Genomic DNA, 19,644 nt, shown 5'->3' on the forward strand with positions numbered 1-19,644 from the left:
TCAGGGACACAACCAGAGAGAGAGGGGAGGATGAGCCAGCAAGACTGGATCTTGTGTTCACCCTGAGCAGTTCAGACACTGAGGACATCACTTACGAGAGGCCCCTTGGAGCTAGCGATCATGTGGTTCTGAGTTTTGACTATATAGTAGAGTTACAAGTGGAGAAGGTAACAGGAACTGAAGGGGACAGGCCAACCTATAAAAGGGGGGACTACACAGGTATGAGAAACTTCCTGCAGGAGGTTCAGTGGGACAGAGAAATGGTAGGAAAATCAGTAAACGAGATGATGGAATATGTGGCAACAAAGTGCAAGGAGGCAGAGGAAAGTTTTGTTCCCAAGGGAAACAGAAATAATAGGAAGACCAAAACGAGTCCTTGGTTTACCCGAAGGTGTAGGGAGGCAAAAACTAAGTGCAACAGAGAATGGAAAAGGTACAGGAGGCATAGGACCCAGGAAAACAAGGAGATTAGTAGAAGAGCCAGAAACGAGTATGCACAGATAAGGAGGGAGGCCCAGCGACAGTATGAAAACGACATAGCATCGAAAGTCAAATCTGACCCGAAACTGCTGTATAGCCACATTAGGAGGAAGACAACAGTCAAGGACCAGGTGATAAGGCTGAGGAAAGAAGGTGGAGAACTCACAAGAAACGATCAAGAGGTATGTGAGGAGCTCAACACGAGATTTAAGGAAGTATTTACAGTAGAGACAGGAAGGACTCTGGGGGGACAGACCAGATGGGGACACCAGCAAGGAATACACCAACAAGTGTTGGACGACATACATACAGATGAGGAGGAGGTGAAGAAACTGCTAAGGGACATCGATACCTCAAAGGCAATGGGACCGGACAACATCTCCCCATGGGTCCTTAGAGAGGGAGCAGATATGTTGTGCGTGCCACTTACCACAATCTTCAACACATCCCTGGAAACTGGGCAACTACCTGAGGTATGGAAGACGGCAAATGTAGTTCCCATTTTTAAAAAAGGAGACAGAAAAGAGGCACTAAACTATAGACCTGTGTCATTGACGTGTATAGTATGCAAAATTATGGAGAAGATTATCAGGAGGAGAGTGGTGGAGCACCTGGAACGGAACAGGAGTATAAATGCCAACCAGCACAGATTCACGGAAGGCAAATCCTGTGTCACAAACCTTCTGGAGTTTTATGATAAAATAACAGAAGTAAGACACGAGAGAGAGGGGTGGGTTGATTGCATCTTCTTGGACTGCAAGAAGGCCTTTGACACAGTTCCTCACAAGAGATTAGTGCAGAAGCTAGAGCATCAGGCGCATATAACAGGAAGGGCACTGCAATGGATCAGAGAATACCTGACAGGGAGGCAACAACGAGTCATGGTACGTAATGATGTATCACAGTGGGCACCTGTGACGAGCGGGGTCCCACAGGGGTCGGTCCTAGGACCAGTGCTATTTTTGGTATATGTGAACGACATGACGGAAGGGTTAGACTCAGAAGTGTCCCTGTTTGCAGATGATGTGAAGTTAATGAGGAGAATTAAATCTGATGAGGACCAGGCAGGACTTCAAAGAGACCTGGACAGACTGGACACCTGGTCCAGCAAATGGCTTCTCGAATTTAATCCTGCCAAATGCAAAGTCATGAAGATAGGGGAAGGGCACAGAAGACCACAGAGAGTATAGGCTAGGTGGCCAAAGACTGCAAACCTCACTCAAGGAGAAAGATCTTGGGGTGAGTATAACACCGAGCATGTCTCCGGAAGCACACATCAATCAGATAACTGCTGCAGCATATGGGCGCCTGGCAAACCTGAGAACAGCATTCCGATACCTTAGTAAGGAATCATTCAAGACACTGTACACCGTGTATGTCAGGCCCATACTGGAGTATGCAGCACCTGTTTGGAACCCGCACTTGATAAAGCACGTTAAGAAACTAGAGAAAGTACAAAGGTTTGCGACAAGGTTAGTTCCAGAGCTAAGGGGAATGTCCTATGAAGAAAGATTAAGGGAAATCGGCCTGACGACACTGGAGGACAGGAGGGTCAGGGGAGACATGATAACGACATATAAAATACTGCGTGGAATAGACAAGGTGGACAAAGACAGGATGTTCCAGGGAGGGGACACAGAAACAAGAGGCCACAATTGGAAGTTGAAGACACAAATGAGTCAGAGAGATAGTAGGAAGTATTTCTTCAGTCATAGAGTTGTAAGGCAGTGGAATAGCCTAGAAAATGACGTAGTGGAGGCAGGAACCATACACAGTTTTAAGACGAGGTTTGATAAAGCTCATGGAGCGGGGAGAGAGAGGGCCTAGTAGCAACCGGTGAAGAGGCGGGGCCAGGAGCTAGGACTCGACCCCTGCAACCACAAATAGGTGAGTAAATAGGTGAGTACACACACACACACACACACCCACACAGCAACAAGCATCACACAGGGAGGGGCAACGTGTGGATGAGTAAGCATGCCTGACGAAGTAATGATATGACCCACTAACACGCCACCATCCCTCATGTTCACCCTAACCCATCCTCCACCCATCTTCCCTCTCCCTACCCGGCCCCCCTCCCTCCTATTACCTCTTTTCTTGCATCACTCCTCTATCCCCCCTTCCCCTATCACCCTCTCTTTTCCCATGTTTACATACCTTAACTCTTTAATTAACTTTCACCTCAGTGACTTCAAGCAGCCTTAGGCTTTCACTTGAATTAACAGCGGGTCATGTATACACTTACATTCCTTAGTTTACAGCTTATGCCCGAAATGCCTCGCATGCTAGTGGCTTTCTTTTGTGCTTAACGATATTTTATTACATATAAAGCACGTTTCGTAATACTGCGGAAAGAAATAGTTTGTTTTTGTTTTTAGGGACTATTATGCGTCGTCATATTGCTAATTCAGTAGTTTCACCCTGATGCCTGATTCTTATTTCACTGCTCCTGAACTACTCAGGAGCCTATCAGGAATCAGCCACCCGAGTGTCCAACAAACCCCATTTCTAAGATGCATTGTTTAACTCTGTTCTCTCTTAGGACGAATAAGTTGATCAAGGACGCATGCTTGTATCTGCTTGCCCTAAGAGCCACTTTACAAATTAATGATAATTTGATCTCTGGCCATCACCTTACTAGGAGACAAGGTAACCAATACTAAGCAAGACTGTCACCATAAGCCCACCTGCACTCTACTGGTCAAAGTTTGTGATGACTTAAAAAATATATATTTCCAAACCTATCAGGATACGGCCTCTTCCGGAACCTTTCCCTGGTAAACATTAGTCCTTTTAAGGTACCTGTCGCAAGTGCTTCGCTTTGTTCTGTATTTCCTGAATGATAAAAGTCATTTAGGGTGTTAGAGATTAAGGATAGAAGTGGCTTATTGTATGTCAGCCATCAGACGACTTGAAGAGCAAACCCGCCAAGCATTTTCCGTGACTGATATGTGGGTCAACGGGCCGCCGGCCAGAATTGCTTTGCAGACGATAGCAAACTCCAGATAAGCTTGACCCAGTGCCTGGCAGCGGGAGTAGGAAAACTCTCAAAACCCTTCAAAGGTATATTAAAGGTAAAGCAGCGCTGCTCGTCACCAAAATGCAACCACGTTTATATAAAAGGTCATAAATAATTTTTACAGTGATCTTTAAGGCAAATGCTCACAAAGTAGTGTGTTCAACAGCCTTCCAATATACATAAGGGAAATTACCAATAAACCTCTGGCTGTCTTCAAGAGGGAGCTGGACAGAGACCAAGTCAGTGCTCGATCAGCCGGGTTATGTGGCTCATACGATGGATTGCGTGCGGCCAGCAGTAACAACCTGTTTGATTAGGCCCTGATCCACTGGGAGGTCTGATCTGGAACCGGTTCACGGGGGCGCTGACCCCCGGAATGGCTTCCAGGCCGAGTCCAGGCATGTGGATTCATCCTGCCATATTTCTGTCAAACAATGACATTACCCAAGAACACAAAGAGTAACACTCAGCTAAATGGTTATAACTATAATCAATTTTTAAAGGGGTGGACCGGTAAGCCAGTGGAAGGCCTCGGTCAGATGACCAAAAGCTCCAGCTGCGGGTCATCATCTGACTAAGACCCACGTCAGGAAACAATTATCCTGTTTGCTGACGAACCTTACCTAACCCAAATGCAGCGGGCCAACTGGCCCCATCGAGGCAAGTCCTTCTCACACCCAAACCAACAAAAATATTTTCCCAAGCCATTTTCAGTGCTACATTCCTAATGGGGATTCCTAGTGTCAGAATCATTGTAAACATCAACAATGTGCCAGTGAGAGTTTATGTAGAATAACCTTGAAGAAATATATCGATGGTTTCACAGATTATCATTAATTTGTATAGTGACTTTGTATAGTGATCATGCGTCCTTTATCAACTTATTCATCCTAAGAGAGAACAAAGTCAAGCACTGCATCTCAGAAATGGCGACTGCTGGACACAATCTTGCCATTATATTCCAAAGCTCATTTATTCACAACCTATATTAGTCCCTTTTTATTATAATTTTAAACTATAATTATAACTTTAAAAAATTACCTTTATAGTACTACCTACTATCATATTCCCAAGCACTATTATATGATCATCACTTTATTTGTATTAGTCCCTTAGCTCATTATTTTACATTTGTTAAATAATTCAGGTGCTATTTTTTAGCTTAAGACTATTTACTTTGTTTTATACTTAATTCTAACTATAGATTCACTACAAATCTTATGATTACAAGCATTGATCCTGATACCAACCTCTTATTTAATGACTTAAATGAATCAAACAGTTACTGTAATTACTACACTGCAGAACAATCAAAGGCACTTCTCAGTGCCAACAACAACATAACTATCTTTAACTACAATATCAGATCATTAAGCAAGCATTACGATGACCTCATAGCATTACTAAATTCCTTACATGCCAATATGTCCATCATTACACTAACTGAAACCTGGCTAAAGCCTGATAGTACAGATGTCTATGCCATTCCTGGTTACACAGCCATACACAACTGTAGGCCAGACCAACAAGGGGGTGGCACAGCCATATACTACTCAGACCAACTAGAATGTATCACTAATACTTGCACAAGGGATGAACATGGGGAATATATAATAGCTAAATTCAAATCCAAATACCTACAAAAACCTCTCACATTGATAAACATCTACAGAGTTCCACAGTCAAACATTAGCCAATTTAGTCAAAATCTAGGAAGTATGATAACTGATGCACGCATGAACAAAGATCACTTACTACTCTCAGGTGACTTCAATATAAATCTCCTGCAAGACCAGGACCCACACGTTACTGAATTCACAAACACAATGAGTAACTGTATGTTACTACCAACAGTAACAAAACCTACAAGAGTTACAGAGACTAGTGTTTCCCTACTTGACCACATCTGGACCAACACCATATCCCCTTTAAAATCAGGCATAATTACAGATAATACCACAGACCACTACCCTACTTTCCTCATAACAACTCTTGGTAAACTACCCCAAGACACTACTAAAGTCACCTTCAGACTTCACAATGAGGCAGCCATTAATAACTTCGCAACAGCATTAGCAAACATTGATTGGCACACTGAGCTAGAAATCTATACAGATATTGACGAATGTATTAATAATTTTCTAAAAAAGACCCAATACCTCTATAACAAGCACTGCCCTAAAAAAACTAAACAGATGACAGCAAAGAGACTGAACAGTCCCTGGCTAACACCCAGCATTCTCAAATCCATAAATACAAAACACCAATATGAAAAACAGTACAGAATGGGTCACATAACCAGAGACCAAACAAAACGTTACTCGTCAATCCTAACCAGCCTGATAAGAAGGGCAAAAAAATTGTATTATGAGAACAGATTATCCAACTTACGAGGTGATATAAAAAAGACCTGGAAAACACTATCTGAAATTCTGGGAACAAAAAAGATATCACGAAATAGCGAAATAAAATTAGCAAAATCAGATGAACCCCAACTCCCACCAACAGAAACAGCAAACAGACTCAATGATTTCTTCTCCACTATAGGACAAAACCTTGCCCATAAAATCCCAAGCTCAGATACCCCACCAAATAACTACCTCACCGGCAACTACCCGAACACACTGTTCCTAGCTCCGACTAACCCATACGAAGTCTCCCTTATTATCAATGCACTAAAAAACAAGGCAGGAGATTTAAGTACCTTACCACCCTTTATATATAAAAAAGTGTCACAAGTGCTATCTCCAATCATTGCAACACTCTTTAACAAATCCATTGAATCCTCCACCTTCCCTACAGTACTCAAAATAGCAAGGGTCACCCCGATCCACAAAGGAGGAGACCAAACAGAGTTGAATAACTATAGGCCAATATCCAACTTACACCCTCTCTCAAAAATCTTTGAAAAACTAATTCATAAACGAATCTACTCCTACCTTATCTCCCAGAACATACTCAACCCCTGCCAATTTGGATTCAGGCCTAATAAAAATACTAATGATGCTATTATACACATGCTAGAACATATATACACTGCAATAGAGAAAAAAGAAGTCCCACTGGGGATCTTCATTGACTTACGTAAAGCTTTTGATACAGTTGACCATGACTTGCTCCACGTAAAATTGTCACACTATGGTATAAGAGGGCACTCCCTCAATTACCTCAAGTCATACCTCAGCAACAGAAGCCAATATGTGTACGCAAATGGGGCAAACTCTTCTGCGCAACCAATTACAGTTGGTGTCCCACAGGGAAGTGTCCTTGGCCCTCTTCTCTTTCTCCTATACATAAATGACCTTCCAAATGCTTCGCAATTACTCAAACCCACACTATTTGCAGATGACACTACATACGTCTTCTCTCACCCGAGCCCAGTCACACTAGCCAATACTGTAAATACCGAATTACAGAAAATATCTACCTGGATGAGGACTAACAAACTTACACTAAACATTGACAAAACCTACTTCATTCAGTTTGGTAACAGAGCTACAGATGTCCCTCTTAACATAATGATAAACGGATCACCTATCACAAAGCTAACAGAGGGAAAATTCTTAGGAATCCACCTTGATAATAGACTCAAATTTCATACACATATACAACAAATTTCTAAGAAAATTTCCAAGACTGTAGGCATACTATCGAAGATACGGTACTATGTTCCACAGTCAGCCCTCCTGGCCCTATATCACTCTCTTATTTACCCCTATCTCACCTATGGAATTTGTGCATGGGGCTCAACAACAGTTAACCATCTCAGACCACTAATTACCCAACAAAAGGCTGCAGTTAGAATGATAACAAATTCTCACTACAGGCAGCACACTCCACCAATATTCAATACACTAAACCTACTCACCATACAAAACATCCATACTTATTACTGCACCTATTACATACATAGAACACTTAACTCTGATATTAACCCTCCCCTCAAACATCTCCTTGCCAACCTCAACAGAACACATGACCATAACACAAGGCACAGATCACTCTTTGATGTTCCTCGTGTTCATCTCACACTATGCAAAAACTCAATGCACATAAAAGGCCCTAAAATCTGGAATTCATTACCTGTAAATATAAAAGAAACACTTCCTGTTTATAAATTCAAGTCTCTACTCAAAGATCACTTACTCACCCAAAACCAAATAAATACTGAATAACTGAACCTTATAAATTGTATATCTTAAATGTTTCTCACAATTATATCACATAAATGTTAAACCTAAAACCCAATCTAACTTTATTATTTTTTAAATACACTACCTAACAGAATCCTTCATATGACCTGTCTTTGTAATACTCACTTGTGCTTTATAGTAATCTGTTTACATTAATGTTTTATCACTGACTTCATCATTGCTTAATTAATCTTAAGTTAATTTTAAGCCAGCCCGTAATGCTATGCATAGTATAAGTGGCTTTGGCATACTGCTCTTATCTGTATTTTTTTGTACCTCTGTATGTGTGCACAAATTTATAATAAATAAATAAATAAATAAAAAGGTTGACAATTATTGTTTTATAAGAAGCGCTAAACACGTAGAGCTTACATAGCACTTGGGGGGAAGGAACAAAGGTACTCAGAATCTTAAAGTATTGGAGTACAAGTCCGATCTTTGCATCAAGAGCCCCTCACCAGCATCAAGGCACCTCCCTTGAGGGGACCTTGACCAATGTGTGAAGATCAGATACGTTGTTAATGTGTACGTTAGGTTAGCCTCGTCTGGACCTCGATGTAGCAGCTAGCTTTCTTTGGGTTATCGTCGATAATTTACACTATGTATAATAATTGTACTTATGTGTACCTGTACTTGAATAAACTTGCCTAAGTATGCCCACACAGCTACACACAACGTCACCAGCCACAACCCAGCCGTGACGTCACTGATGCCCAATAGAAGATATCAGCTGATTCTGTAGCCTTGAACCAGAGGGCGCTCACTACTCTCAAACCACAATAACAAAATACTAGTTTTAGGAACTAACTACCACAACTATCACATAAATACTAGATGGACAAGTGTACACGTCTAAGAGGAAACTAGACAAGTAACTTCACCAGGTGTCAGATCAACCAGACCATGGTGGACATGTGGGCAACAGCCTTGTTGACCAGGAAAGCACCAGATGAGCCTGGTCCAAGGCAATGCGTCCGGGAGTAAAAAAAAACTCGATACTCTAGGGTATATTTGGACAGCAAAATGTTAGAAGAGAATCTATACAGTTTTAAGAACAGGTACGACTGGGCTCACTTACTATCAACTATTACCTGGAGTTTACCTGGAGAGAGTTCCGGGGGTCAACGCCCCCGCGGCCCGGTCTGTAACCAGGCCTCCTGGTGGATCAGAGCCTGATCAACCAGGCTGTTGCTGCTGGCTGCACGCAAACCAACGTACGAGCCACAGCCCGGCTGGTCAGGAACCGACTTTAGGTGCTTGTCCAGTGCCAGCTTGAAGACTGTCAGGGGTCTGTTGGTAATCCCCCTTATGTATGCTGGGAGGCAGTTGAACAGTCTCGGGCCCCTGACACTTATTGTATGGATATAAATTGTTATGGGGTCGACCGGTAAGCCAGTGGAAGGCCTCTGTCAGGTGACCAAAAGCTCCAGTGGCGGGTCATCATATAACCAAGACCAGCGTCAGGAAACACTTCGTCCTGTTTCCTGACAGATCTTACCTAGAGGTGACGAAGCAGAAGTGAACCCAGTAGAGGCCAGTTTGAGGCAGAGCCACGAGCAGAGGCTCGACTCCTGCGCCCACATACAGGCGAACAGGACGTACACCCAACCCTCCCACACACAGTTTCCTAACAGGAAGCAAACTAGCAGAGGAAATGTCAACACTAGATACTACTTCAAAGGAAGTTATGTCACAGGCAATGCTAACCAAAGATTACGTATGGCGGTGCGTAATTCACAGAAGGTAAAATTTGTCTGCCTGGTCCTGGAAATAGGAAACTCACTAGGCATGATGACCAATATTACGTCTGAAAATATATGTCTGCAATTTTATATAGCTAAGAAAGTTTTAGCTTACAAAAGAACTGTATAAAGTTCCTAGTGAGGAAAAAAAAATGTTCCTAATATTTCGTTACGATACACATGTGAAAATATACGTTTGTCAGTATCATACATCTTGTGCATGTCTGGTAGTGAGAAATTATGAAGTATTATACCCAATTGGGTCATAAGTGTACGGAATAAGGAATCTGATTCGATCCAAGGGGAACAATGATCCAGTAATGGAATCAAGAGCCTCCCTTAACGGGAAACTGCGGGAAAGACACGATAATGATATTTATAAGCCTGATTATATTTATCAAAGATATATAACGTTATATTGAGAAAATGAAGCTAAATACCTTCAGAAAATTGTTGAAAACTGATTGGTGGCTGTATTTTTATTGGTAGTTTTATTGGGTTTAAAGCTTATCGACTCCACGAGGGTTATGAAGGCTGAATATTACCTGTACATTACCAGTAAAGAATACTTAGTACCCAAAAGTGATTACAATTAAGTGTATACAATATATACATGTACACCCTTCCAAGTATATACAAACTGATATACACCCAAGGTGTATTCAATATACCCCTCCAATAGTATATACACAGATATACTTATCAGAATACACAAACCAGCTATTGCTTTGTTACAAATATTTGTGTCAATTTGCTGATAATCTCTGTTGGTAATAACTGGTAATACAAATACAATCAGTGTTTCATCAGCACACCTACAGTAATGTATCAACGCAATCCCATAACCGGAGGAATTTCCAGGACAGAAGTGCCACAGTGTGTGTCATGCTGTAGCGGAACTAGTCTGAAAAAATAAGAGTACCAGAAGCCGTTTTTCTTCCTCCTTCCGTCTTCATAGCCTTGTATTTGCCTGAGATGAATTCAAGGAGCCATTTGTCTGACGAATCCTGCGGATTGTCCAGATCCATTTGTAGCTTTTCCACTCATTCTTTGCTTTTCGTTAACTTTACAATAAGAAGGGATGCATCTGACTCAGCCCCATCCAGTATGTCATTTTACAAACACTAATAACAGTACAGGTCCTAATATCGATCATTGCGGAAGCCAGGTTGTTACTTTTCCCCATTCTGATTGCTTTCTTTGACAACCTTTGCTTCCTTCCCCAAAGGTAATCTTTGATCCCTGTTAGTCCTGTCTGCCTCTCAAGTTTTACCAAAGTTTCATGTTGGGTACAGTATCAATTGTCTTCACGCAGTCTAATAATGTCTTATTGTTTAATGACCTTGGGTACCCCGGCGGTGTGCTGCTACCCTATTCATTGTGATAGTTACACAATGGTAAGAAAAGCAGTTTGTCAAATGCAAAATGGGGTTCACACAAGGTATTGATATCTGTTAGATTGAGTTGGGAGACTTCAGTATAGCAATGAGGATATCGTCAATATTATACACAAGTATTATATCACTTTTCAAGGTCGTATTTAAAACAATAATAAGATTAATTGCATTCGTATTTTCAATACAAGTTACTGTAACATTAAGAAAATCCCAGTGTTATAAATAAGTCGATGTATGAACACGATACTGTGTATAACGAGGACTCTGTTATAAGTACTACAGCAAATACAAAATTTGTATCTAGGCCCTATGTATATTTTAAAACTTACTACTACTAAATATAAATTAATAATTATTTCTTGAGGGATGGCAGGGAGAGAGAAAACCAGGAGTTGGTGGTAGACTCTGATCTTACTGGGTCAGCGACATTCTTTGGAAGCCTCTTCCCCCTCGCCACTACTACCTGTGAAGCCTTCCCCCCTTTTCCACTACTGTGAAGCCTTGCCCCTTTCTCCCCTGCTACCTTTGAAGCCTCCCAACTCTCCCCTTCTATCTGTGAAGCTTTCCTTTTCTTTGTCAGAGTTGTACCTTGAACATATATTCGCGTTTCGAGAGATTTTCTACTCACGCAACCCGGTCCTGGGCCAGGCTTCTCTTGTGCTTGTCCGGTCAACTAGGTTGTTGCTTCTGGCGACCCACATATCCATCACAGCCTGCTTGATCCGGCACTTGGTGGAGATACTTATTACAAACTTCACTAATACCTGTACTGTGCTTCTCAACAAACAGTTTAGGCTAATAATACACTGATACATAATGATGGGTCTACTAAAGCTTTATAATTTCTATTATAATTGCAATATATCAATTATATATATATATGGGCCAACAGGCCTCCTGCAGTGTTCCTCCTTTATGTTCTTATGTTCTTATATAAAATGTATCATTTTTAATTATAGCAATTTGTTTTAATTACACGGCAATACTATTATTACTTTCCTCCTGTGGAAAGAGAAAGTATTTACTTTCCTTGCTTGGGCACTGGAAACATTTTAAGTGGATGTGACTTGCACCTGACTGGCTTTGGCAAGTAGCTTAGGCTGGTATGTGACTTGGACCTGCCTAGCATGGGCCAGTAGGCCTTCTGATGTGCTGAAAAGATGGCAAAAGCAGTAGAGATGCGATGTAGTCGGTTTATTACTCTTGAAAACCAGCTGCAGTGCTCTTTATGTTCTTACGAGGGGAGTCAAATCAGGGAACAGGTAGGGTTTGAACCCATGGCAATAGAGCCCTAAAACTCAGGCCAGTGTGCCGGATCAGCCGGGCTGTGGCTCGTACGTCGGACTGCGTGCGGCCAGCAGTAACAGCCTAGTTGATCAGGCCCTGATCCATCGGGAGGCCTGGTCGTGGACCGGGCCGCGGGGGCGTTGATCCCCGGAATAACCTCCAGGTAACCTCCAGTGTGTCAACCTCTCGTGAATTTACAATAGTTATTACGATTTCGAGAGTCATTAGGGATAAAAGACAGCCTTGAGTTTTTATGTGATTATATAAGCAAATTATTTTGACTCGGAACTTAACATTGATAAAAATTTACGTGATTTAGAAAATATAAATACATAGATATAGCTGCATTTTTATCTATAGTTAATAAAGATGTAATTTCAGAAAAAAAATAATTTTTCTAAGGTATCCAAGGATTTTCCTAAAGTATTACTTTTGAGATTTATAAAAAGGGTTAATCTACAGGCGACTGAAACTTGGTGAAAAGGTCAGAATTTTTTTCGTATTATTAACCCAGCGGGTTAGAAACCCAGGGTGCGACCCACAACAGTCGGCTAACACCCAGGTACCTACTTACTGCTAGGTAAGCAGGGGAAGCAGGTATAAGGACGCGTCTTCTGTTTCCACTTGACCGGGAATCGAGCCCTGGTCCCTCTGTACGTAAACTGAGGCCACTACCAAATGAGCCACAGACATCTATGGTGAAGAGGTAGGTGGTGTCCTTTCACCGCTAAAACATTATCTCTAGCATCACCATTAGTTCTCAAGGACTCACCACCTTCACTTTCACTACACCATTTCACGTTGGCCCACCAGCAACACTTCCTGATCACTATTTACTCAACTCTCAAATTTCCTCTGCAGTTTCCTCTCTTGAAGAGACTACAAGCAACCCGACAGCACAACCCGGCAAATCTTTACCACAAACAATGTAAACCGTCTGGGAAGCGTTAAAACGTTTGCAGAAATAGTGGTTGGCACCTTAAGTAGGCAGCAGAGACTATCATCCGTCTCCACAACATTACACTAATCAAACACGAAATTCACTTTCAAGTTTTCTACCTATCCCAGACTATTTTTCCCAAAAATGATTTTTAAACATTCGTAAGTTGCCGTATAGTGTTTATTTTGCCGTCACTGAGAGACTGGGCGTGACATATTACGGATCTGCAGGTAATTAACATTTCAGGCATTATTACTGATGAATATAACATGAAATACCTCATCTCAATGTCATAATGGGGACAAAGCACCTCTGACTGCTTTTTACTGTTTGCAAGAACTGTCAGCGACTCTTGGTATTTCTCCTTCGAAACAGATCACTGTCTGCATCAACTAATCACGAGCTATAAAACGCTCAAAATTATATTCAATACACATATACGCACTAGTAAAACGTGTATGTAAATCTTGCATAAAAGCGTTAAACGATGGAGCGTGTGTATAATTGTGTATCATTAGACTATATGAAGCCAAAGTCGAGACTAGAGTGAGGTGTGAACACACTGGGAGCAGTTGTGTTGCCCTTGGAGTCAGCTCGACTCACTCCATCTCCTCCCTCACTCCATCTCTCCTCCCTCACTCACCTAGACATTGTTCTCTTGTATTACAGTGCTAGTCACAATTATAATATGGCCTGCATTACCTCTGCCCAAACATAACGTCATTAACATCACGGAGATGCAAGCAGAAAGACAAGATCTAGACCCCCAATGGCAACATGTTACATTAACTTCCAGGAGTTATACTATGTTACATTAACACAAATTAATAATTAATGTATAACATCTGCCTTTAGTAACACAGTACAGTGTTTACGATAGTGTAAAAAATTTTTAGATTTCCCAAGTGAAACCTCTGAAAATGTTAAAAATTAATATTAATAACAAACATTAAAAAATCAACTTAATTTTTCTAAATAATTTGATTTTTATTACGATGTAATTTCCTAACCCCTTAACAGCATTTTTCAAAGCTCACACCACGGAAATAATTCACTTTGTCTTACTGTTTTGGGTCATTCTAGGTAATTTACACTATGTATGATAATTGTGCTTGTGTGTACCTGTGCCTAAAACTTACTTAAGCGTCCTCAAAGATTCATACGTGAATATTTGAGAGGCTCACAGCCTTACGCATGCCAGACATCCATCACTGCAATGTCACAAAGGTTCCATTGTGCAACATCCTCCTCTACGGAAGATGAGGGTTGCTATTAGCATTCACAACATATATACCAAACGTTTAATCATGCTAGAATTATCTAACACGTTAACCATACAACATACTAGACCATGCAACATGCATAACCAATTTAACTGGCATGATCTATCAGGCTTATAGGGAATCGGTAGTGCCAGGCATTTCCGCACTGCTTAACAGGGTATATTAACGTAGGTATATCTGAGTTTATGAACTTTTATTTTCCAGATTACCGCCTTCGAGGGTGGTGCTCTGATGCTGGTGAAGGGCTACCAGTTGATCAAGTTGGTGCTACCCATCCACGTGAGATATACCTGGAGGTGTCCCCCTGCGAGGGTTACCTGGAGGTGTCCCCCTGCGAGGGTTACCTGGAGGTGTCCCCCTGCGAGGGTTACCTGGAGGTGTCCCCCTGCGAGGGTTACCTGGAGGTGTCCCCCTGCGAGGGTTACCTGGAGGTGTCCCCCTGCGAGGGTTACCTGGAGGTGTCCCCCTGCGAGGGTTACCTGGAGGTGTCCCCCTGCGAGGGTTACCTGGAGGTGTCCCCCTGCGAGGGTTACCTGGAGGTGTCCCCCTGCGAGGGTTACCTGGAGGTGTCCCCCTGCGAGGGTTACCTGGAGGTGTCCCCCTGCGAGGGTTACCTGGAGGTGTCCCCCTGCGAGGGTTACCTGGAGGTGTCCCCCTGCGAGGGTTACCTGGAGGTGTCCCCCTGCGAGGGTTACCTGGAGGTGTCCCCCTGCGAGGGTTACCTGGAGGTGTCCCCCTGCGAGGGTTACCTGGAGGTGTCCCCCTGCGAGGGTTACCTGGAGGTGTCCCCCTGCGAGGGTTACCTGGAGGTGTCCCCCTGCGAGGGTTACCTGGAGGTGTCCCCCTGCGAGGGTTACCTGGAGGTGTCCCCCTGCGAGGGTTACCTGGAGGTGTCCCCCTGCGAGGGTTACCTGGAGGTGTCCCCCTGCGAGGGTTACCTGGAGGTGTCCCCCTGCGAGGGTTACCTGGAGGTGTCCCCCTGCGAGGGTTACCTGGAGGTGTCCCCCTGCGAGGGTTACCTGGAGGTGTCCCCCTGCGAGGGTTACCTGGAGGTGTCCCCCTGCGAGGGTTACCTGGAGGTGAGGTATATGAGGGATACCCTGTGAGGAATACCTCAAGGTATACCTCACAGGGGGATACTTTGAGGTATTCTTCACACCTCTTCCTCGGCTCAACTTTACGCGTCTATTACCGGAAATAAAAAAATATATATTGAATATTTTAAAAAATGATTTAAGGATGGAAATTCCGGTCTGACATGAACATCGAACGAACTATAGACCTCAGTCTTAAACCACTTACAGATTATTGCATTTATGATTTAGCTCTCAACCTGTAAGAATTCTGCAGGATAATCCCAAAGAAGTCAGTGACTTATTCCCATTGGGATACGTACCAAACACTGCCCAACGCTAGGAATGCAGAGTTACCTACTAGCTAATAATACAGAGACAGTAAAATGCCACCTACGCCATACATGCCACATTTTTAATAAGGATAACAATAATAATCTTTATTTAAGTACTTATACAGTAGTATGACATCAATGATGTACTACTATACAGAAAGTCACTTGTTATGCACAGCATTTCGGTCAAATTAGATCAGTTTTGTTCCCAGGATGTGAAACTACACCAGTCTGCTAACAACCAGGTACCTATTTCACTGATAGGTGAACAGGAACAACAAGTGTCTTAAAGAAACACTTTCTAACGTTTTCATCCGTACCGGGGATCGACCCCTGAACCCCAGTGTGTGAGATGAGTGCGCTAGCTATCAAACTACGGGAGACGAACGATTATACCTGTGACGGGTATTTTATATTTTAATGTACTACCCAACAACCTCAATGGATAATTATAATCAAGGTGAGCGCTAAATCCGTAGGGTTATGCAGCGCATGTGGGGGGGGATGTGGAAGGTATTCAGGGAACTGGAGTCACAGATCCAATTCCCTAGATCAAGAGCCCCTCACAAACGTCAAGGAACCTTCCTTGAGGGGAGGACTCAAGAGAATCAACTTAATTGACATTTATAACAGCTTAGAGTAAGTTTATTTAGGTAGAGATTCACACAAGTACATTATTATTATTATAATCAAAGGGGAAGCGCTAAACCCGGAGGATTATACAGCGCCTGGGGGAATGTGGAAGGCATTCAGGCTTAATTCGGGGAACTGGAGCACAGATCCAATTTCCTAAATCAAGAGCCCCTCACCAACATCAAGGAACCTTCCTTGAGGGGCCACACAAGTACAATTATCGTACATAGTAACACATGTATAGATTACCTAGTATTATTTCCAATGGCATTACCTAAATTATATTTAATATTTTTTTCTATCGCACATGGAAATGACCGGAGTTTTGCAGTTTATGTCGACAGTATTTATGTGCCCTCAGAAATATTGCAAAAATGTTTTGGGTTCTATTTATAAGACCATTAGTAGATTGTGCTAAATAAAAACTTGTATTTAGACTTATTTAGTAAGTTTATTTAGGTACAGGTACACAAATACAACTATCAGTGTATTTCCTAGGATAACGCAAAATAAAATCAGTGACTTTTTTCCAGGTAGGTAGGTGGGGGTCCTTGTAATATCTTATTAAACCTTACAAATTAAGACAGCTACGTAACTCAAAGCCCAGCACTATCAGGTGCGTATCACCCCCAGGATGCCACCCAAAACATTCTACTAAACTCCAGAGCCTATTTACTGCTAGGTGAACATGGGCAGCAGGTACTGGGAAAGTTACCTCGTCTCCACACGTTCTGCGACTGAACCCTTGGTAAGATAAGATAAGATAAGATTTCGTTCGGATTTTTAACCCCGGAGGGTTAGCCACCCAGGATAACCCAAGAAAGTCAGTGCGTCATCGAGGACTGTCTAACTTATTTCCATTGGGGTCCTCAATCTTGTCCCCCAGGATGCGACCCACACCAGTCGACTAACACCCAGGTACCTATTTGCTGCTAGGTGAACAGGACAACAGGTGTAAGGAAACGTGTCGAAATGTTTCCATCCGCAGATAGTGGTACACACAGTAGTGCTACATGCGTGGTACTAATGTAGGTACGGAACCAATAGATATACAGCACTTCTAACACACCATAAGCAGCGTGCATGTAAGGTACTTAGGTACCTATTTACTGATAGGTGAACCGAGGTAACAGCTGTTGGGAGGCTTTTTAATATGTTCAACTCGCTCATGATTGAACCCAGGACCTTCACTTGTGAGCAAAACAGTTCTATAATTATTATTATAATCATGGGGGAGCGACAGTTCTATAGAGGTGCTCCATAATTTACCAAGTGCGTATATAAGCATACATACATCAGTTTATAATAAGTATGTGTGTGTGTAAGGATATGGCTGCAACGAAAGTTGTTTAACACTGCATTACTCATGAATTAGAAACGGCTCTGTTTATAACTAGGGACCAGCCGTCTGTAGCAGCGTAATTAGAAAGAGCTTGAATGGAAGTAAAATTTTTTCAAGAAACTTTTAAGACAGGAAATTTTGAGAGGTGTTTTATGGGTAACGGTATGTGTGTGGCAGCCATGTGTGGTGCAGCACAATCAACAAGTGTCTGTCTGACCCACACCCAGACAAGCTGAACAAATGCCGACTATCGCCCCAACAACATCCAGCTTCTTTGGCACTCGCATGCACAGTATGCCTCACCTTCATCTGGCACTCCCTGCTCAGACCGTAGGAGGGACCGTGGTATGCCATTTGTTATAATTTTGAAGCACTGGTGTTATCCAGAGGGGGGAGGAAGGCCACAAGAGCGGCTGTACGAGGGTCTACACTGTACGACAGTTCACTAGCGAGTGAGCGTCCTGAGGCTTCCACCTCAACCAGTCCTCGACCACCTCACTTTCACAGGACAAACCTAATATGGCAAGGCCGGATGATACCAGCTGTTAGCCATATCTCCATCATTTATCTTATTCAACTTGTCACGCAGGAATCACCATAGCAGCGGGCCGACTTTCAGAAACCTACAGGAGAGGGTAGGGAGAATGGCTGGTAATTTTGAGAGGTTAGTCGATATGGCTTCTGGTAAGATGCACACGGGCACCCAAGTCTCTGACCCAGCGGCCAATCAGATTAAGAGGATGATATGAGTCACTTTTCTCGACCAATGGGATTATAGCTAAAAGTCTTCTCGGTGATGTCACTATGACGTCCAAGGAGAGAGAGAGAGTTAATCTACAGTCATGTATTTGGATGGCACATTTCACGATGTGGGGAGCAACTGTCAACAAATGGCCTTCGCAACTGCTTGAATTTATAAAAAAAATAGTGTCATAATGGACTATTTAACGAGAAAATTAGCGATATAATTGCTCCTTGAGGGATTAACACAACAGGTCGTGCATCAATTGATTGTCAAAGGTCGACAGAGAATGTCATAATCATTTAAAAAAATTCTTGCGGGTGAGTGCTGGGCCGGGCGAGTTAGCTACGTAATTACACACTACACCTGCGAATAATAATGGTCTCTGTTAACTACATAAGGCAAGGTATTGCCTTCACCCATACATGGAATGCCTTAGCAGGGCGTCTAACGTAAAGATTTTTAGCTAAAGGAATTTTTCATGGCTGAATTTGGTTCTGACATTTGCCCTTTATTCATTTTAAGGACTCATATCACGTTTCCTCTTAGGGGCATACTTCGCTACTCTTATATTTGATGGAGCTCTTCTTATGAACACAATTTCTTCTGCTGCTTCTTCTTATTCTTATGATTATTATTGCTACTCGATATCCTGTTTAAAAAAAAAATACTGGTTCCTTGATTATATGGGAAATCTCATATTATCGAGGAACGACATAGTTCCTTGATAATGTCGTAATTAAGAACTTCCGATGGATAAAGAGAATAATGGAAAGGATTCGAACCATAGTCCTGGCAAGTAGCAGTGTTGAAGGGGTTCGTAGATGTAGTGATGGTGCAAGGAAACAACTGTAGACTCTTGCTGTAGTGTATATTTAGTGTGTATATATATAGTGTATATTTAGTGTGTATATATAATGTATATTTAGTAAGATCAAGTTCAAATAAGCCTTCACTTCTACCCGCAGCTACTCCTATATTCTGAGAAAAAGTTCTGTGGGCTACGGCCTATGTAGGAGATGGAGTAACGTGACGTCAGGCTAGGAAGGGAGCCTGCCTGTAACGTTGCTAGGAAATATATATAAATATATATTACACTGTTGACAGCAGGTCCAATGTTGTACCACTGACACACGGAGTTTGCAACAGGAAGCTTTCACAGATAACTTATGTGA

The 19,644-nt window shown here is 42.4% G+C and overlaps 1 protein-coding gene across 4 annotated transcripts in view; it reads right to left on the reverse strand.

Moving 5' to 3' along the window:
- The window catches only part of LOC128701858 (calponin-3), a 144,532-nt gene extending 126,336 nt beyond the window's left edge, over positions 1-18,196 (reverse strand). For 2 of the 4 annotated variants that reach the window (XM_053795807.2, XM_053795806.2), the window contains exon 1: positions 18,031-18,194. In XM_053795807.2, the coding sequence (XP_053651782.1) occupies positions 18,031-18,081 (51 nt within the window). In that variant the 5' untranslated portion in view covers positions 18,082-18,194. Of the gene's footprint in view, positions 1-18,030 lie in introns of all 4 variants that reach the window. The other 2 variants (XM_053795808.2, XM_053795805.2) reach the window with 2 other exon arrangements.
- Positions 18,197-19,644: the final 1,448 nt, after the last annotated feature.

The sequence above is a fragment of the Cherax quadricarinatus genome, chromosome 69, assembly GCF_038502225.1.
Source record: "Cherax quadricarinatus isolate ZL_2023a chromosome 69, ASM3850222v1, whole genome shotgun sequence".
Classification (NCBI taxonomy): domain Eukaryota; kingdom Metazoa; phylum Arthropoda; class Malacostraca; order Decapoda; family Parastacidae; genus Cherax; species Cherax quadricarinatus.